At 45.2% G+C, this 21,630-nt stretch overlaps 1 protein-coding gene across 3 annotated transcripts in view; it reads right to left on the bottom strand.

The window, feature by feature from the left end:
* The window catches only part of macrod2 (mono-ADP ribosylhydrolase 2), a 562,649-nt gene extending 542,369 nt beyond the window's left edge, over positions 1–20,280 (bottom strand). For 2 of the 3 annotated variants that reach the window (XM_035400443.1, XM_035400444.1), the window contains exons 1-3: positions 20,058–20,280; positions 5,373–5,474; positions 1,644–1,748 (exon numbers count right to left, since the gene is read on the bottom strand). In XM_035400443.1, the coding sequence (XP_035256334.1) occupies positions 1,644–1,748; positions 5,373–5,474; positions 20,058–20,094 (244 nt within the window). In that variant the 5' untranslated portion in view covers positions 20,095–20,280. The remainder of the gene's footprint in view (positions 1–1,643; positions 1,749–5,372; positions 5,475–20,057) is intronic. The other variant, XM_035400445.1, reaches the window with a different exon arrangement.
* Between the last annotated feature and the right edge of the window lie 1,350 nt (positions 20,281–21,630).

Raw genomic sequence — 21,630 nt, 5'->3', positions numbered from 1 at the left:
GGGTAGGGTGCGCAGCGTCCTTTAGCCAATCATATCTGTTCTGTCAGAGTCCTGGGAGTGGTCATTAGGACACTCAAATACAGATAGGGTACCGCCCAACACAGGAGTGGTTACATGACAGCACAACAGAAGCAGTGGATTTTTTTGTAATATCCTGTTCTGTCATTTCAACAGTGATTTATATTTGAGAGAAATAAGTCCCCCTGCCCCACCCCATCGGAATAAAACAACTTTATCAACCACTACACCACAGATCAGGTCTAACTCATTCAGTTATTATTCTGGTCTTACTCTAATTAATAACTGAATGAGTTATTAATGAATTAAAATTGTATTCAGGTATTTGTAGAGTATGCATACATAAGCAAGGCCTCACTGCTGTATCTTGTATTCAGACCGCTGTGAAAAGGACCCGTCAGCTGATCTTTGTTTCCAGGCGATGTCCGACTGTACATTTTGACAGTCCCTCTAAATGGCTTTAGTCAGTCTTTGTTTACAAGCAGGCATCATACGCCATCAGCTACAGCAAAACAAGGCTCCAGCTCAATGTAACAGTCATTCCGCACATGAACACCCTTCGGACAGAACTCTGGCTGAAAAAGCCAGCAGCTGTCACTTGTGAGAGAATGTCAAAACAGTTGCTGAATGAAGGTATTAAACCCGTCAGACCTGCACATTCTACTTTCAGACACTAGAGGGCTCACGAGCACCATATTCAAACGCGTCCCTCAGAACGATGACATAACAGTACCGCAGTGTTTCCAGTGTGATTACCTTCCAGAATCACAGCCATACTGATAGCGTGAGATGAAAATAAAAGCTTTTTTTTTGCATTCTTATAAATACTCACCACAATGGCTCTGATAATAAGCCCCAGCATCCTTTAATGTTAAGAATAATGGTACAGAAGCGCCAGTGAATAGCAGAAGAGTAATCTGAAGATGGCAGCGCCACCAGACTCTGCGCCAGGCGGCGTTCGCGCCCACGGAAGCACTCGCGCCAGCCCCTCGTGCCCGCTGCATGCCAGGCAGAGAAGCAGCTCTTCACCGCAGCCTCTTCTGAAGACAGCAACGAAAGGCAAAGGACTGCAGGACCCCATGTCAGGAGGCCGTCGGGGTTTTGCGCGTTCAGACAGGGGTTTGATAACTCAACACAGCACGACAGCACATACTGTGCAGAAGGAGGCTCAGGCAGCACAATGTTCTCCAAGATTTTCTTTTCCTTTTTTTTTTTTTTTTTTTACAGCCTGTCGGTGTTTTTTTTCTCTGCGTCTGTGGCCTCCACGCTGAGTCCCGGCCATCCCCAGCTCTCTGAATGTGCAACGTGATATGAACCACCGAGGCCAACTCGCACCGAGCCATACGCAGGATGGGACTGGTGCAGTCACAGCAAGGCAGCAAACGCCTAAAACACGCGCACTCATTTATGGTATCCTGCACCATTATTCTGACAAAAAAACCAACAGCAAAAAAAAAAAAAAAAAACATTTTACACATTTTTGGACCCAAACCGAATTTCAGACAGATATGAAATCGCACGGCGCACATACCCTGGCTTTTGAATGTTGATCCAGTTGTGGATCTCGAAAGGTTTCAGCTTGTAATCTTTCGAAAATGAATAAATACAAAAATCCGCAAACTTACCAGCATTCACTATGGCGTCGATCTCCAGGATGGTGATGTCACCTTTGTAAAGAGACACCTTGTCGCTCAGAGGGTGCGCATCCTGCTCGTCCACTTCCTCTTTTCCTGCGAAGGCAAAGCTCAGGTTACCGCGGCGATGAGACTCCGCCCACCTCCCTGGATTCTGTGAAGGGCACCGAGATCTCTGATAGAGACCCAGTATTATTCATACGCTCCTTCCTGCTTGTCTGATGTCATTATGACCCGTTTCTCCTCTCGAACGCACATTAGGATCTTTGAACATCGCACAAAGATCCTGGCAGAACAGTGGTACGCATCACAGCAATTATGACGTAAGCGGCTCGAAACTACAGTGTGTGTCACCATTGCAGAGGATTGATAAAGGATCTGGAGGCATAATAACTCTGAAAATCATACCTTTCTTTGGGAGAAATCACGGGGCTACTTCATCCCCAGATCAACAGTATGACGACCTCACCGATTTGGAGATGTTCACATTAAAAATGCATTCTAACAGGCGTGAGTCAACAGGGGTGAAGTGTCTTTAACAAGACCTTTAACCCCTCTAAGCACCTCTCGAGCCACTTAAGAAAATCGACTCCTCGTCTGGAGGAAAGGCAGGTTGATACCTCTCAAAAGGTCAAGCCTGAACTCTGTCAGCCGTGGTTTTGCTCACCGCTCGCTCACAACAGCCTGCCGCCGCTGACGAGACCAGCTCGGAGAGCACCAGCGAATGCGCCCGCGACTGGGCGCAAGAGCCGCTGCTTCTCGAAATGGCTCCATCTTGTGGTGCAGCGAGGAACTGCCTTTTGAGAGCGAATTAGCCAGCTGACCCAGACAGAGACCCTGTCCGCCAGCTGCACTTCAGAAGCAGGTCGAACAGCAGCCGCCGAGCATGTGCTTACTGTGGAGCCCGATGCTAACAGTACACCGGCTCTCATAGCGCAGGCTTGCTTTAGGCACAGAAAAAGCATGCAGAAAAGCATGCAGTCAGAACAGGAAGCCAAAACCTCTGCCAAACCGCACACCTCTGCTGAGCACGGCCCACACGCGAGTGACACCCTGAGATGTACAGCGGGCGTAGCAGGAAGGATGTGATACCGTGGTGATTTGTCCAGGACTGACAGCTAGAAAAGGGCAAGCCGCTGGAGAGTGCTGTACAAACCCCCCGAAAATGCTATAAAAAAAAGAGACATTTAATTACCAGCTGCATTCACCACTGACTCGTATGAAAGATTCAAGGGGGATTTCATCAAAATCTGGCAGTTTCATACATCCTTGAAAATAACTTTTTTTGTATTCATTTTCTGGCTGAATCCAATCCGTTCGAACGCAGAGACATAATTGAGAAAGACAAACAAGCGTGCTTCGATTAAGAAAATAATAAAACAAAAATCTATTTTCATAATTTTCCGTCTCTCTGGCACCAGAAACAGAATACAAACGCGCTGCTTCGGTAGCACCCAGGGAGCCCGGCGAAGAGGCGAGGCAGCACGAGGCCCGGCAAGGTGGCCTTGAGAAATTCAATCGCGAGGCGTAAACTGCCACCGAGGGACGCGTGATTACATTAGCAAGCCATTACACGCCAGCGAGTGTCCTACAGCGTCCAGGGAAATGGAATGATGAATGATATTCTTCCGAGACATAGTCATAGCAGTGGACAAATACCTGGACTTAAATAAAAGACTGAAATAACTGCACACACGCGATCATGCAGGACTCTATATGGGCCTCACGACTCATGACCAGCTAAAAGAAATACAGAGGGCAGGCTTCATCTGCTCCTGTAAAACACAACAAGGGTATTTAAAGTAAAATAAGACGGCGGGCGTGTCCCAGTATTTGAAAAACGCATCCTCCTTTCCTCCACTACCACATGGTCTCCTCCGTGCACCCTAGGAAGCTCCATTTTCCTCAAACGCGTTTCCTCGATTCCTCCATCCTCGCGTCCTTTCCTCGCGTCCTCTGTTGGGCGGAGCTAAGGAGCGAGGAAAGGATGCGAGGACAGAGGAATCGAAGAAACGAGAAGCCTGGGGGCACTGACGAATTGTACAGGAGGGGCACAATTACAAAACTCTGTGCCGGCAGTATTAAAATTCCACCTCATCTTAACCCAACAACCCTCCAGCTCCAGCAGCACAGAGAGTGAATTCAGAGCTCACTTCCTCGTCTCCAAAGGGCAAGCCGGTTAAGAACTCCAGCGCGTTAGCAGCAAGCGAGCAGCGGCGTTTCGGAGAGAGAGAGAGAGAGGGGAGCGCATGGAAGCCAATCCTCAGTGACACACCACGCACGCACGCGCCCGCGAACAGCATCCAATCACCAGCGACCTGCCGGCGGCAGCCGCCCAGCAGCTACTGTTTTTATCATACACATCATACGGTTTTTATCATGTATATCATACTGATTTTAACTATCCCACATTGATGGACTTTTATGTATTATGCTGTTTTATGTAGTGCATTTGCTGTTTTGTGGTTGTCATTTGTATACCTGCCCACGGATTTACAGATGTAAATTAGCTGCTAGCTAACTCTGGTGCAGTTACTTTTGTAATTGTGCACTGTCCCTGTAAAAATAAACGATAAAATAAAAATAAAAATAAATAAATGTGAGCAGCGGGCGCTGGCGGGCGCTAACCGAAGCCCGCCCTGGCGTAGCCGCAGCCCGCCGGTCTGGTCGCGAACGCAAGGCCCCGAGCTCCAGGCGCGGTTAGCGGCTGGGCTCCGCGGAACACAGACCGAAGTCCTCAGGCTTATCCCTCGCGCCTAACCCCAATTCACCGCGAACCAGATAAAAGATTAAAGCTGACACCGGGAGGCTAATCTAGCGTAGCGTACGGCGGCAGTGTAACGGAGCGGCTCAGAGACCGGGCGGGGCCAGTGCCGCGGCAACCGTGAGCGAGGTACTTAACCAAATTGCTTCAGCGAAACAAACAAATAAGAATTCACTCACAGCAATGGATTGTACATTTTTTTTTAAATTAAAAATTGTAAGTCGCTCAAGGTGAGGTCATCTGCGAAGCAAATAAATCATAATAGTTGAATATTATAATAATCTGCTGCTCAGTCCAGGGGACCGCTGTGCAATCTCAGGCTGGGGAAGATCGAGTCGCGCTCCGCCCTCAGTTTAATAGCCAGTGGCGTGATGTGACTGCGCGGCAAAGCCAGGAATACAGCCGTCAGGAGCTCTGGAGTCACTGAGAGCCGTTTCAACTGGGAATTTTACATTTTTTGTTTGCGCAGTTAGTTTCCATAAATCTTTATGGAATATGAACAAATGAATTCCCCTCCCCAACAACATCCCACCCCCCAAAAATGAATGAATAAATAAATAAATAAGCGAACTATTTTTTTACTGTCAGGTTGTCAAATGCAGCTCGGGCAGAAGACAGATTTGGATGATGTGTTCTTTGAGAGTCAGAGATCTGGCATTTTCCATGATGACACACACTGGGGAGGGGAGCATGGGGGGGTGGGGGGGGGGGGGGTTATATTAATGTTCATATTGGTGTGAATATCAAGGTCAGGCTGACAGAACAATAAAGAAAAGAAACAGGTGTCGGTTCACTTTTAAAAGTGCCAAGAGGAGAACATTTCTGAGTGATTTCTGAGAGTGATTCTCCACAGCTTTCCAGAGATGTGACATTTCCCAAAGATTATGCCAAAAACGCCAAAGATAATTAAAGAAAGGTAATTAAAGTGCAAGGCTTCTCCCGGCTCCGCCCCTTACCTTTACTCTTCTCCTGCTTTTTCCAAGTGGGAATCTTGTCCAGAGGCACGTATGAGGAGTACTCCTTACGTCTCTCATCCAGTGTCAGGCCCAGCAACCGTGCTACAGGGATCAAAACAAAAAAAAAAAAAAAAAAAAAAACAACCAAAACACCGACGTTAAAATCTTTACACAGAGAAGCAGCTGAACAGAGCTCGTGTTTCTCACCAGATGGCACGGTTAATTATGAGTAATGGCACGAGAAGCACGCGTGCCAGCGTGCAGTGGCAAGAGGAAAGGCGCGCTATTTCGTCTGAAGAAGGCTGAGCCGCTGGCAGCGCCAACCGAATCTGCTCTGGGCAGTTTGCCTGGCGCGCCCCTGGAGGATGATGGGAGAAAATCCAAAGACGTGCAGGGAGCAGGTAGCGATGCTTAACTGACTATGGCGCTGACAGGTACTGAAATTTACTTTCTTTTCAGGAACGGCCAAAATGTAATTATTTTGCAAAAAAACTGCGGAGGAATTAAAAGTAAAACTTTGAAAAATGTGAAAGTGAAGTTAGATGGATTGAGAAGCACATTTCTATATGCAGTGCTCTAAAGAAATGTCGGGGTATCTTAAAGGAGTACCATGGTGATTTTCACACTTTCTCGGTTTTATGTGCTATTTGCACAAGAGGCATTGAAGAAACACAATGAGCAAAGTATTAAATATGTCCGTTCTGTATTTTTGGAGAAATATGCGTTTTAAATTCATCGTCCTATTTTCAACCGGTTGAGAAAGTTGTAATTTTGCTACGTCACTAATACAGTAACTACTCCCATTTCCACGCCCCGTAAAGAAATCTGACAGCACACACCGTCCTGCTGTTCAGACAATGCAAATATTTGACTAACGTTAGGTTCACTTAAATTAGAGTACCTTTAGATTATTTCTGGTTATATTCATTTAGCTAGCTAGCTAACGTTAGCTAGCTAGGAGGTTTGCTTTCATAAGACAATGTTATCGATAACGTTAGCTTGCTAGTTTGCTTTTATGAGGACGTTATAGTTGTGCTTTTATCTTAACTTGGCTAGCTAGATATCAAAAATTATAATTGGATATAAGTCAACGTCCTTACCTTAGCTATCTACCGATACTTGATATACTAGCCCTACTAAGCTAGCTAGCGTGTGAAAATTCAGTCTCCCAAAGAGAGCGCATATCACGGGGGTAGCTATGGAAACGGGACACGGTCTGTCAATCATAGCTAACGGACAGTTCTCATTACCACGCCCAGACGGTTCGGGTGAATTTTTATCGTGGGAAATTTAGGCTTAGAAAAATACGTTTTAAAGTGCATTGAAATGACTGAAGAATTAAAAAATTATGCACATTTGTTTTGTTGTTGCCTGAAGACAACTGGGAAGTGTCACGTTCAACCACCATGGTACTCCTTCAGTAGAACTGACTGAACACATTTTGAATGTTATTTTGGTTAACACATCAGGCATGAAATAACCTGAAAACCAAATCTCTCCCTTCCATCCCAAACCAAACCAAAGCAGGTTATTCACAGCCAGTCTGCGCTGGCACAGTCACAGTTCAGCTCAGTCACAGCCAGTCTGCGCTGGCACAGTCACAGTTCAGCTCAGTCACAGCCAGTCTGCGCTGGCACAGTCACAGTTCAGCTCAGTCACAGCCAGTCTGCGCTGGCACAGTCACAGTTCAGCTCAGTCACAGCCAGTCCGTGCTGGCACAGTCACAGTTCAGCTCAGTCACAGCCAGTCTGCGCTGGCACAGTCACAGTTCAGCTCAGTCACAGCCAGTCTGCGCTGGCACAGTCACAGTTCAGCTCAGTCACAGCCAGTCTGCGCTGGCACAGTCACAGTTCAGCTCAGTCACAGCCAGTCTGCGCTGGCACAGTCACAGTTCAGCTCAGGATCACAGGGCACTGGCACAGTCACAGTTCAGCTCAGGATCACAGGGCACTGGCACAGTCACAGTTCAGCTCAGGATCACAGGGCACTGGCACAGTCACAGTTCAGCTCAGGATCACAGGCCACAGTAACATCCACAATGGAAAATAAACGATTGCAGTGTATTCCGCATTGACTACTGTGTGCTGCGCACTCCGGAACAAAATAAGCACTGTGCATCACCCAGGTGGATGCTAATGTACGGCCGGGAAGTGGCTGAGGTGCGTCTCCACCCCCTCCTCAACTTCCTTCTAAAGTGCGGTGAGATCCACCAAAGGGGCTGTATAAATGCAATTCAAAGCCACATTTTATCAGAAATACACTATATTGGTCTGTTTTTCATGGTTTGGGCTAGGCCCCTAGGTTCCAGTGAAAGCAAATCTTAATGCTACAGCATACAATGACATTCTAGACGATTCTGTACTTCCCCAACAGCTTGGGGGAGGCCCTTTCCTGTTTCAGAATGACAACACCCCGGGGCACACACCGAGGTCCACATAGAAATGGTTTTGTCGAGAACGGTGTGAAAGAACTTGAATGGCCTGCACAGAGCACTGACCTCAAACCCATCCAACACCTTTGGGATCAACTGGAAAGCCAACTGTGAGCCAGGCCTAATCGCCCAATCAGTGCCCGACCTTACCAATGCTCTTCTGGCTGCATGGAAGCAAGTCCCTGCAGCAATGCTCCAACATCTAGTATAAAGTTTTCCCAGAACAGTGGAGGTTGTTTTAGCAGCAAAGGGTGGACCAACTCTATATTAATGCGCATAATTTTGGATGAGATGTTGGATGTCAGGTGTCCACATACTTTTGGCCATGTAGAGCAGTTATGCATGTCATGTAGAATAAACATCCCATGTTCACATTGTGCTAATTGTGCTACATTGCAAACAAATGCATACAAAAGGTCAATTATTTTTAACTGGTCAAATTAAAGACTCAAGTGAATCAATAGGCCCTTAACAGGGGAAAGTGTGGATGCCTGACCACTAAAACGAACCATCCAGAAGATAATGAAGAATTCAAAGACAAAGCAAATGACAACAAGCCAAACCCGCATTGTGTTGATACGTTTAAGAGAAAAATCACGAAAGAAAATAAACGTGTTCAACCTAATTTAAGAGCCTGACGATTAACCTCAGCCTTTCATTTGATCAAAAAAATTGTGTCCTCTTTTAATGTATGGCCAAACACACATACCTACTGCACTACTCTCCATAATTCCTGGCGAACACACATACCTATAGCGTCACTCAACTGTACATTGTTCCCTGGCAAAAATACAGACCTATTGCATTTTGAAGGGCAGTGCTTCTAGGACAACCGCCTTTAAAACAAAGGCAGCCCAATTAGGGCATAATTGCCCGGCCGGGTTTGATTAAATACGCGCGGTGCTCTCCGTCGTCCCCGAGGCTGCTCTTATTGTAATTGAAAGAAAGAGAGAGAGAGAGAGAGAGAGAGAGAGAGAGAGAGAGAGAGAGAGAGAGAGAGAGCCAGAGCCAGAGCCAGAGCCAAAGAGCCAAAGAGGGAGAGAGAGAGAGAGGGAGAGGGAGAGAGAGAGAAAGAGAGAGAGAGAGAGAGCGAGAGAGAGAGCGAGAGAGAGAGCGAGAGAGAGAGAGAGAGAGAGAGCGAGAGAGAGAGAGAGAGAGAGAGAGGGAGAGAGAGAGAGAGAGAGAGAGAGAGAGAGAGAGAGAGAGGGAGAGGGAGAGGCTGGCAGCCCTTGAGCATGCCCAGGCCCCGCGGACTACATCAGCACGCTTAACCCGCGCCCGGGACGCCGCGGCTTCAATCGCCATGGCCGCCAAGCGCTGGCGACCGCGCCACAAAGGGGCGAGGGGCGAGGGGCGAGGGGCCGCCCCCCTCCCCCCTCCCCCCTCCTACTCACACACACTTCGGATGTGCTAAGGGGGGCGTTTCTGGACGTATTTTCGGAATATGTTCTCAGTGCTCCGCGCACGTGTTCGCAGGGCCTGTGCGGAACGCGGCATAACAGACCGTGCGGTTACGAAAGCCGGAAATACGCTGCTGAAATCTGCCTACGTTTAGCGGGAGTATATTTAAACGGGCGATAGCGCCATCGGCTGCACCTCAGGAGTTCCAGGACATTCCAGCCAATTACACACGACGCGAGTCTGGACTGCATTCTGAAATAAAGCAACGGAGAAAGGACACCACTAGGTGTCAGCACAGTTCAGTTTTTATTCCAATCACTTTCCCTTCTACAAATGGCTTTATCTTCTCAAGTTAAAATTTTAGTTGAGGGTGCGTTTGTCTGTTCGATGTGTTTCTCATAAAATTACTCCATAATTTGTAATAATCTATTATTTGAGTCGCTGCTATGCCGTCCAGCACAAGGACCGCCACTGCACGCGCAAATCCACTCGCGTACCCACCAGCGAGCACGCGATCTCACAACCAGCAAGTCGCTCAGTACCGGAGAGAACGCTGATCTGAGACGCGTATCCCTCACTGTGGAGGTCGGCTAGCATGCGGGCGCTAGCATGCGGGCGCTAGCCGCGGAGTCGCGAAGCACAGTTTTGGCGGCGACGCGAGGAGCGCTGGCCAGCTGACGCACGTTTCTCCCCCGCTGGGAGAAGACCTGCCCTGGGCCGGTCGCTGCAGGCTCCCAGCCTTAGCTGGCGCTATTCGATGCTCACCACTTCCCCCGTTCGAGCCCACTCAACAGAAACCCTGCCATTAAAACAAGGCCCGGCGAGTATCATTAACATATGCGGCCGCTCAAAGATTTCAAAGGACCTGTCACTCGTACAGTACGTTACACTCTCCACGTTCGTGTTTCTGTACGCCTTACGCAACTTGTCTCGATGAAGAACACGGCTCCACTAATGACTCTCTGTTCCAAACACATTTGTGATTCCACACTCACACCACAGAACGCCTGATTAATGTTTGGCTAAAATGGGCTCCTGGGAATAGCGCTAATGCATGGGTATGTCAGAAATACTTCCCTGGAATATATTTCCTTACAGTAAGGACACATGGCTAGCTATTCCCAGTGCTGTAAAAGTGCTCCTCATTTCAACAGACATAATTTAAGATAAATACTCCTTACGCACTTACACATTTTGAGTTAATTTCCATTTTAACTACTTACTTGCCAAAGCCCTGTGTTGGAGTGCATGCAACATCTTGCTCCCACAAGTCTAATCATAAGAGGCTAGGTACTGTAGTAAGGGTGTGACTGAAAGATGCCCAATGCTGCCAGTGTTTGCTGATTGCCTTCAATCTACAACTGAACATTCTCTTCAGATCACAAACTACACTACATTTCCAAAAGTATGTGGACAGCTGAACATCACACCCATATGTTCTTGCTGAACATCTCATGTCAGAACCATGGGCAATAATATGGAGCTGGACCCCTTTGCTGAAGTAGCAGCCTCCACTCTTCTGGGCAGGCTTTCTCGCAGGTTTTGGAACACAGCTGCTCGGATTCACTTCCATTCGGCCACAAGAGCGTTAGTGAGATTGGGCTGATTCTGGGCGTAAGGCCTGGCTCGCAGTTGGCATTCCAATTCATCCCAAAGGTGTTTGATGGGGTAGAGGTCAGGGCTCTGTGCAGGCCAGTCAAGTTCTTCCCCACCAAACCATTTCTTTATGAACCTCAATTCGTGCACAGGGGCATTGTCGTGCTAAAACAGGAAAGGGCCTTCCCCAAACTGTTGCCGCAAAGTTGGAAGTTCTCTAGAATGTCATTGTATGCTGTAGCAAGATACAAGATTTCCCTTCACTGGAACTAAGCCCCAGACCATTATTCCTCCTCCACCAAACTTTACAGTTGGCATTATTTGGGCCAGTACGGTTGGCACTCTGCATTCTGCCAAACCCAGATTCGTCCGTCAGACTGCCAGATGGTGAAGCATGATTACTCACTCCAGAGAATGCATTTCCACTGCTCCAGAGTCCAACGGCAATGTGCTTTACACCACTCCAGCCAACGCGTGGCCTTGCGCATGGTGATCTTGGGTTTGTGTACAGCTGCTTGGCCATGGAAACCCATTTCATGAAGCACTTGACAAACAGTTCTTGTGCTGACTTAGAAGTAGTTTTGGTTTTTGTGGTGAGTGTTGCGACCGAGGACAGATTATTTTTATGCGCTACACGCTTCAGCACCCTGCAGCCCCAATCTGTGAGCTTGCATGGCCTACCGCTTCTTAGCTGAGCCGCGGTTGTGCTCCTACACGTTTCCACTTCACAATAGCAGTGCTCAAAGTTGACTGGGGCAGCTCCAGCAGGGCAGAAGTTCGATGAACTGACTTGTCGCCACGCTCACTGAGTCACTGAGCTGGGATTTGAACGAAGGATCTCCTTGTTGTGAGGCAACAGTGCTACCCACCCCAGCTTTTTTTTTGTATAAAGCCCCTCTTCTAACACACATCCACTCTGGTCATCATATCACATCATACCTCTGAATTCAGCAGGGTAAGACCCATCAGTATGACTACAACTGTCAGTCACAACTCTGGGGAGGAAATATCTAGAATTAAGAGGTGAGGGGTGAGTTCAGACAGGTGTGCTGTGACGAGCTAAATTTCATATTTTCGTAGTTTGAACGTAGCCTCGTCACAGTTGATGCTTTATCTTTGTCGTCTGACATGAATTGATACTTAAACTATTTCTAAATACCAGTCCACATCCACCAAGGTTAAAAAAATCTAAAATTACTTCTTTTTTTTTTTTAGTTTGTGGAATTCATATCTTTTCCAGGCTCACGTGGACAACAATGGGTTACACTACTGCTGAAAGTATTTTAACTGACCTCATAAAATGAAATAACAAATATTTTAGATATTTTATCATTGCCCATATTCAGCATTGGCCATATTCTTGGTCATTGTCCATATTCAGCATTGGCCATATTCTTGGTCATTGTCCATATTCAGCATTGGCCATATTCTTGGTCATTGGCCATATTCAGCATTGGCCATATTCTTTGTCATTGGCCATATTCAGCATTGTTTATCCAAGTACCAACTTGCTCACAAATCCTTTACAAAAACGGATTATATGTTATTAATTAATTAATTTTTTAAATTTACCAATTAAATGTGGATACTGAAAGACATGAGTCATGGCTTTTATGTGAACATTAAATGCTACCAAAATGATTGTTTCTTCTTCTATTCAGCACTCTCCAATAATTAGCATTTTAGCATAAGATGACAATACTATGTAGCGTATTAAATGGGTTTAGTGTGCTTATTTACAGAAATACTGTATGTCTGAGGGTGTACTGGCTGCATAAATGACCATAAGGCAAGCTTAAAAATGGCCCTAGCGTAGAAACATGTCTGCCATGAGTCTGTTGCTCAGTCCTGGTCTACAAATTAAGGCGCACATTTATAAATGTAATGAGTGTTTTATGAGCACTAGGAGCACTGAGAATGCAGATATTAAGGACTCTCATATTCTCAAAAAGAATAGCTACTATTCAGAACAGTTCTATAGCTTCCCCTCTGTTTGGTAGTCAATGTCCCTCACAGAAGCACAATAAAACAAATACATTTTTTTTTTAAGTGCACTTCAAATCTTCAGTGAGAAGCCTGCCTAGAGTGCCTACAGCCCCTGCTCTCGACCAGGTCGGGTCACACTGCTACGGATTCGGAAACTGAACCGCAGGACCGGGACACAGCCCTCGGTCGGCGACAGGTGGGGGGAGGGGGTGCGGTCCTCCCCACCATCTTAGGGACCGCACAACCGGTACACGAAAGCCGCAGGAGCTAACGAAAGTTTAAACTCTGTTTACACTCCGTTTGCTCCATGTTTACTCTGTTCACACACTGTTTACACTCTGTAAGTCTGGCTTAGGTCGTATCAGGGGACGCCAGCTATGGAGCCAAATCCCATCCTTTCACCTCTTCTGAAGAGGATTTGTTATTGCCCCTTTTGAGGAAAAAAGGTTTGGGGGCAAAATGGTTCACGTCTGAGAAACTACAGAGGTAACAGGATTATATGACACCACTACACTTATACTGTAAAATACTGTCCCATGTTAATCCAATTTAAACAGTTTATATGAGTTCAATAAACACAAAATATATTCGATTGGATATCACTAACTGATTAAGCATAATTTTTGTTTTGTTCACTGATCAGAATGATTGATAACCAATTGTTCATCTGTTATGATTTATAGTGAAAATGTATCCATTAACATATTTATCAATTAAAAATTCCTAATTTTATACTGATTAAATCATTTGGAGGTCATAATCACACATTCACAGGTCACTTAATTAGGTACACATACTTGTTAACACAATTAGCATGCTCCACCAAACAGTGAATCCTGCGGTGAAAACTCAATATATGACGCATGCAGACATGGTAAGAGGGTTAGTTTTTAGTTTGATCAAACATTAGAATGGGCAAGATGCACAACCTAAGCGACTTTGACCGTGGTATGATTTTTGGTTCCAGACATGGTGGTTCTAGCATCTCGGAAACAGCTTCCCTCCAGGGATTTCCCCACATTACAGTCTCTAGTTTACAGAAAATTGTAATAAGATGAGTCAGGGGAGTATGAGTAGGTTTCAAGATAACAGAAAGGGCAGAAATGCTGAAATATCAGATTTTTTACAACAGTACTGTGCAGAAGGGCATCTTTGAACACACAACATATCGAAACCTGAAGCGGATGGGATACAGCAGCAGAAGACCACGCCTGGTTCCACTCCTGTCAGCTAAGAACAGGAAGACGAGGCTACAGTGGGCATCTAATCACCAAAGTGGGACGACTGAAGATTGGAAAAACATTGCCTGATTTGACAAATCTCAATTTCTGCAGCAACATGTAGATGGGAGGGTCAGAATTTGTTGTAAACAGCATGAATCCATGGATCCATACCGCCTTGTGTCAACAGTACAGGCAGGCTGTGTTGGTCTAATGGTGTGGGGAATGTTTTCTTGCCACACATTAGGCCTCTTAATATGAATTGAGCATCATTCGATTGCCACAGCATACCAAAGCATTGTTGGTAACCATGTGCATTGTTCAATAGCCACAGATTACCCTTTTGCAAATGGATACTTCCAGCGGGATAATGTGCCATGGCCCAAAGCACACAAACTCAAGCTGGTTCCATGAATATGACAGTGACTCCAGATTACTCCAGAGGCCTGCACAGTCCCCAGATTTCAGCCCAATAGAGCACCTTTGGGACGAGGTGGAAAGGGAGGTTCGCAGCATGAATGTATAACCGAGAAATTGGCAGGAACTGCATGATGCTTGTCAGCATGGGCCAAAATCCTTACGGAATGTTTCCAGCACCTTGTTGAATCCATGCCACGAAGAATTCAGGCTGCTCTGGAGGCAGAAGCAGGTCCTACCCAGTACTAGAAAGGCTTACCTAATGAAGTGGCTGGTGAGTGTACTTTTGCGCTAGAATTCGTAATATTGCAAATCAGCATTTTTTGTTTTTTGTTATTGTTATATATATTTTGTCATTCGCTGTTGATTTTGCAAGTCTATTCAGAGAACAATCTAAACGCGTTCAATTTCGCTGATGGTCTGCACATTTGCGGTGTGTTTTTCAAGAAAAAATAAATAAATAAATAAATAAAACTGTATTCTTAAAATGAAAATTGGTGAAGGCATCTTCTTCATTTTAATCAGACACAACAATAGAAACAGCTTGCAAGTGGCAGCACTTGAGATTTTGACAGCATATTGGGCCCTGTCAAGTTCGCATAAATGCATTTTACTTTCTGCAGTATATTGAGTGCTCATGAGCCCCGAAAGGTTTTTTTTTTCCCCCATCCTCTTTTAGACAGAGTTTCAAACTTTAGCCTGCAAGTATTCTTAGACAAAGTCTGCAGATGAGAGTTCCTGTCCGAGTTAAGAGAGTTTGAGAGAGAGATAAAGTCTGAGTGTGTGTGTGCGTGCATGTGTGTGTGTGCGTGCGTGTGCGTGCATGTGTGTCTGTGTGTGTGCATGTATGTGCATGCGAGCACGTGCATATGTGCACGCGGGCTTGCAAGTGCATGTGCGTGCACGTTGCCGTGCGTGCACGTGCATGGGTGTGTGCATGTGCGCACGCGTGTGTGGACAGGGGCGCATGCGCGTACATGCAAATGAGTGCATGTGTGTGCATGTCCTGCACGTGTGTGGGTTTCGTGCGTGCGAGCATGTGCATGCGTGTGTGCATGTGTGTGCATGTCCTGCACGTGTGTGGGTTTCGTGCGTGCGAGCATGTGCATGCGTGTGTGCATGCAGGGACCCTGCTATCACACTGCAGCAAAAGAAAAGCTCTTCCCCTCCTCTCCTCTCCTCTCCTCTCCTCCAGCGTTAATGCTGGCTGCCTGCTGCTCGAGCGAGCTGCACTTCCCACACAGAGCAGGGTCAGCGGAAGTGGCGGGGCCACGGCACTGGCAACTCCTTACCCGCTGCAGACATGGAGTGGGCGAGGGGGGAGGGGGGGGCACCAGGGTGCACGGCTGCCATCTGCACCACTGTGGGTATAATTATCAGCCAGGGACCACGCAACCAAAACTAAACTCTTCTAATTACCGCCTGGATGACAGAACCAAGGAGAGACCAGTTACTTCCTTTACAAAGGCAGAGACCAGGTACTTCCTTTTACAAAGCGAGAGACCAGGTACTTCCCTTTACAAAGGCAGAGACCAGGTACTTCCTTTTACAAAGCGAGAGACCAGGTACTTCCCTTTATAAAGCGAGAGACCAGGTACTTCCCTTTAAAAAGGCAGAGACCAGGTGCTTCCTTTTACAAAGGGAGAGACCAGGTACTTCCTTTTACAAAGGGAGAGACCAGGTACTTCCCTTTACAATGGGAGAGACCAGGTACTTCCTTTTACAAAGGGGGAGACTAGGTACTTCCCTTTACAAAGCGAGAGACCAGGTACTTCCCTTTACAAAGGGAGAGACCAGGTACTTCCTTTTACAAAGGGAGAGACCAGGTAGTTCCTTTTACAAAGGGAGAGACCAGGTACTTCCCTTTACAAAGGGAGAGACCAGGTACTTCCTTTTACAAAGGGAGAGACCAGGTACTTCCCCTTACAAAGCAGGGGAAAACATGTTAACTTCAGGCAGCTGGTGGATGAAGTTACCCATCACACAAAATGTTTAAGATATCGATGACCAAAATAAATCTCATCAATACAAAGCCCAAACAAGGAGGGCTCTGTGTGGGTTTGTAGCAGAAGCATTGTTCAGCTCAGCGCTCTATATCAGAAACAGGTCCTTCAGAGACGTTCTGACATTTATGCTGATACAAATAAGAGCGAGTAAAATTATTGTCACAATAGAAGAGGGCCACTCAACGAGAAATCAATCCAAGCTGCAGCTCCACTGAATTCAAACAAACATTCCCACAAATGTCTATCTATTGGGATAATGTTGACCGTCTGGCTTTTGGTCCTGAGCACCTAGCAATTACAATAGATGCAGGCTTTGAAAAAAGGTAATTCCTAAACACCCACTCATCTCTTAATACATTTCTCTCTTTTTTTCCCGATTCTGCTGTTTTGCCCTTGTTCAACAGCTAATCAAAAGAGACGTCCATGCTGTTCTCCAGAACGCACAGAGAAGTAAACATTATAAGGCCGATTCATTTATCCGCTACACTTTGCGAGATGATCTTTTGCTCATTTCTGTTGGTTAATAAGGATACGATCCTAAACAGTAGCATTAAGACAAACGAGGCGAGACAAAATAAGAAGAAGGAGAAAAAAAAATCAATACCTGGACTAAGTCCAAATATAGACACGTACTATAGCGCTCAATGCAACACGCTACAGCTGCCACACCAGGGACATCTGCAGAAAAAAGGACGTTAATGCAGTTCTGTGTTATTGCTTTTATCAATTAAGCCACTTGGAAGAATTTTAGCTCTACGCAACTTGTTCATTCGGGGCATGGTTCAAGCAGCCAGGGAATGCATTTAAGAGCAGTTCATTTCTAGTCGCCCACCTGGTTCAGTCTGGAAAGGCCTGGGTCACAGGTAAAAACCTGAGCTGTATTGTTAACCAACCATGACTGGCACAGCCTGAAATGGCAGGATGTAATTGGTCCCTTCCTGTCTGGGGTGGAAAGGGGGTTTAAGTGGACTAGGGATCCTCAGGTAGCCCCCTAGATTAGCTCCTCCCACTGATGTGCCAGGTGAGGAGGGGCTAACAGTGTAAGCCATGAGAGATACGGGGCGGGCGGAAAAGAGTCATAATGGGTAAGGAGCTGGATTTGTAACCTAAAGGTCACAAGTTCGATTCCCGGGTAGGACACTGCCATTGTACCCTTGAGCACGGTACCTAACCTGCATTGCTTCAGTATACATCCAGCTTTATAAATGGATGCAATGTAAATGCTATGTAATAGTTGTGCAAGTTGCTCTGGATAAGAGTGTCTGCTACATGCCAGCAATGTAATGTAAAGATACACCTCTCCACCAGCTCTGGCTGGATCTAGCACTCTCCTTTACTGCTGTGTGGCTGGCAGAGCATACTCAGCTTGCAGACAAGCACTTCAGAGGAGGTCCATCAACGCTCACACCTGAGATATGACTGCAGGTGGGACCGCAGTACACTCCAAAGTGTGGACAAAAAGAAACATTGGGGAGGAAACAAAATGAAGGGAAAAGTTAAAGAATGACATTTCGCTGTGCGCCATCGTCAGTCCTTTCACAAATTAACTTCCTTTCATTGGTTCACTGGAACCCTGACTTCATGTGTCCAGAACAAACAGCACTGCTGTATCACAGCTGCTCTGCACAGGTACTAAAGTACTGTACACTTGTATATTGCAAACACCCTGCAATTCATACCCAACACCCAGAAACTATACATTTACATTTACCAATTTACACAAAGAAGAATAGATTATGCTCCTGATTTGGCAACAAAATTCCCTCTTATATACAGAGCTGTTACAACCTTCAGTGTACATTTTCATGCCATTTTCAAGAATAGCAGATTTGAATGATGTATGGCATCTTCTGCACAGTACTGTCCTTTTGTCCGGAGTACTCCCAGTATATGAGTGGAATGCATTTTTTGGTTGGAGGGCCTGAATATGGGAGCGACAGAACGGAGGAGGGAAAAACCGATAAAAACCTGATAAAAAAAAAAAAACCTTAAATAAAATAAAACAAAAATATTGAGCCAACATAAAACCCAGAAGCCACCGCACACGGGTATCACTTTGCATCTTTTCATACGCAATGAAGAATTCTTAAATCATCAGACTGTGCTACAATAACATAAAGGGTTTGTTGTTTGCTAGACTAGTACCCAAACTGCCATCAGGTACAAAGACAAATTTTCTTTACAACCAAACATTATGAAGTATGAACATCGGTGGGCCTAACGCTACATCACTGAAGACAGACTGTCATCCAGCCCAAATGTTCTCTTGAGGGGCCTTGGTAGTGCGCCAGATGATGATATCCATCAAGGGACAGGCTCCTGTTGATCAATACATCATAGCGATCATCACAGACTACATTTTACAGCCAGCTCCCCAGCACCGAAATTTATTTTGGGTGATAGTAAAATCAGATTCTGAAGGCTGTTCCTTCTAACACCGGTTTACAAGAGTGCCTCCTCTAAGCTTCTCCAAACCATGCAATAATGCATGCTAGGTTTAGGTTTAGGATTAGGGTTAGGGTTAGGATTTGGTTAAATTACTGTTCTCCATTCGCTGTGCAACCCGCCATTGTAATTCAACAATATTAGTTAGAAATAGCGTGTTAAAAACAAGCTATTTTAATTCTACAATCTTTGTAATTCTCAAAGTTTGAGAAAACAGTCACAGTGAATTAGACAATGAGCAACACAGTGAATTGTCCTCAGTAGATCAACATTATTGATCTGTAATTGTCCTGTGGGTTGTCATGGGCATTTAAAATCATTAGGGAGAATGGCTAGTAATAAATAAAACAGTTACGGTTAATCTCCGACAAGTAAGGCGATTCAAAACTTTGGAACGAGCTAGTACATGCACTGTATTCAACAGGTTCCTGGCTTATTCCATTCAAATCGAACGCCTTGTGCGTATTTTGCACATTGCGATTTGCGTTGTTAATAGCCTAATAATAATAATAATAATAATAATAATAATAATAATTAATTAATAAAGACATAAATAAATAAATAAATAAAATGTCTTGCACTACTACCACCACCGATTATGGAGAGTAAACACACATTTCTGATTATCCACTAATAGCCGGTTCACTTTATGCGCATTTCTCTGAATCATCGCTGGCTCTCTACAGGCATGTGAACGACTAAGAGCATTACACCACTCAACCAACATCGCCGCCCTCGTACGAAAGCCATTGTCATTCTAACAGGTGAACTTGGAGAAAAATGTTGCATGGCCTAGCAGACGGCTACGGAGCAACATCAACCGAACACCTTGACGGAATAGCACTTGCAAGCTGTGTGCACGGCCACTGTAGCGACGGTTTCGGCAGGCAGGGGTGTTTTATAATAGCGACGTTAAGACAGAGCAGTACAATTCTGAACGGAGAGAGAGTAGTGGAGCCCAGCGTTTGTACCTACAGATTACAACATTTGCGCGGTGTGCGACAGTACTACACACTCTCCGGATCCGCTGCATTTTGAATCGGTGCATAGGTAGTGAGCTCAGATTCCTTACACTGAAAGAAATGGTCGCTGGCTGGATGCGACGGCATGATACTCAGTCGCAAGAGGCACATCCACGGAGTCAGTGTAAATAGTCTACATTTATTACCCTCAAACGACTTACCTTTTTCCACTTTCCAGTCCTTTTTCTTTTTGCTCATGGTGCCGTGATGGTAGGGCTTCAGAGTGTTGTTTTTTGAGTGTGTCAGCCCCAGGCTCACAGCGAGTGTGTTCGGAAACTCAGAGAAAGTGAAACAGCCCCCGGAGTCGGACGAGATGCCTCACCTGAGAAGCTGTCAAAATATACTAGGAATACTGACCACTCGACCTAGCATGATTTTGTCGTTTTTTATACGACTCACGCTCTGCTCTGTGATTGGTCGTTGCGGACCAGGAAGCAAAAGTGTGGTTGGATTGTTAGATGTGGCAGTCAAAGGAACATTTCATAATTATGTGAACGTGGGTAGGTTGCGCCATCCGCGTTGAACCTCTTAAGCGTGCGAGGCGGTAGTGTAGCAACGGAGGATGAGATTTAGTGGTGTGCTGCAGGAACGTAAAATTTCCCTGGCACGTATAACATCTGCCCTTGTATCCCTGCAGTTCGAAAAAATTAAACAGATCCACTCGCAGCCTGTGTTTATGGATGCTCTACAGCTGTGTAATAATCTATGGAATCATGCAACAAACAAAAAGCTATTGCAATGCGAAAGAATGCTATTTTTAATATGCTGAAAGAAATGAAAAAATAGTCAGATGTGTTTTCAGTATTATATGTGTATTTATATCATCTACAAACCATAACATAGGCCTGAAAAAATATTTCTGACCCTGACCACTCAGATCATCAAATAATCATGGAAATTATCTTAATTCCTTCGCATCAATCAAAATGGAAAACAAGTTCTTGCTCGTGCATTATGTAGGCCTACATACTTAAGTATTGAGAAACCATTACAAATAAAGTATACGAAACTTTACACGTATTCACTACATTTCTCCCCTGCATCCGAAGGCAAAGGTACGAAAACATGATACCTTGCCTAACCTTGCACTCTTAAGTTCAAGGTCCCATACTGTCATTCATTTGCTATCTAATGCAAAAGCACGTTCAGTTTCACACAGAGAAAGTAGACTTTGTTTTCACTGTTTCTTTTTAATGACTGTATTGTATGTATATATATGTGTGTGTGTGTTTGTCTAGGTTTCTTTTCTGCACGTATAGGCTGTATTTATGAAGACAACTTAAGTTTCGATGATGAACCGAAAATGAAAATAGTGCGCTTATCTCATTCCAGGAAGTATTACACAAACAGAACCTTTCGTTATTTTCAGCGCGAGAGAGAAAACACCCTTGTATGCTGCAACGTCTATTACTACCACAGAATGTAAAATGTAACATTTTACTCCTCTAAATTAATATTTAAATATTGTTTTTTTTTTCTTCTTTTGATACTTAACTGTAGGTTGTATGTTAATAGGCTCTGAATTGCTTTTACAGGTCATGTGTTATTTTTCAGAAAAAGGCATACAAATAAAAAGCTTTGCATTTTCTCTGGAAATTCGACAACCTTAAAACGAGTTATAAGTCTGTCTATTCTTTTTGCAATTTTAAGAAGAAAAAAACGCATCTCTGAATGTGTGGAGAAACGTTTTTACAATGTAGTGATTTATAGCGCGCAACAAATTACCGGTGGTTC

This window comes from Anguilla anguilla, chromosome 18 (genome assembly GCF_013347855.1).
Source record: "Anguilla anguilla isolate fAngAng1 chromosome 18, fAngAng1.pri, whole genome shotgun sequence".
Classification (NCBI taxonomy): domain Eukaryota; kingdom Metazoa; phylum Chordata; class Actinopteri; order Anguilliformes; family Anguillidae; genus Anguilla; species Anguilla anguilla.
This window is presented reverse-complemented; position numbering and strand designations above follow the sequence as displayed.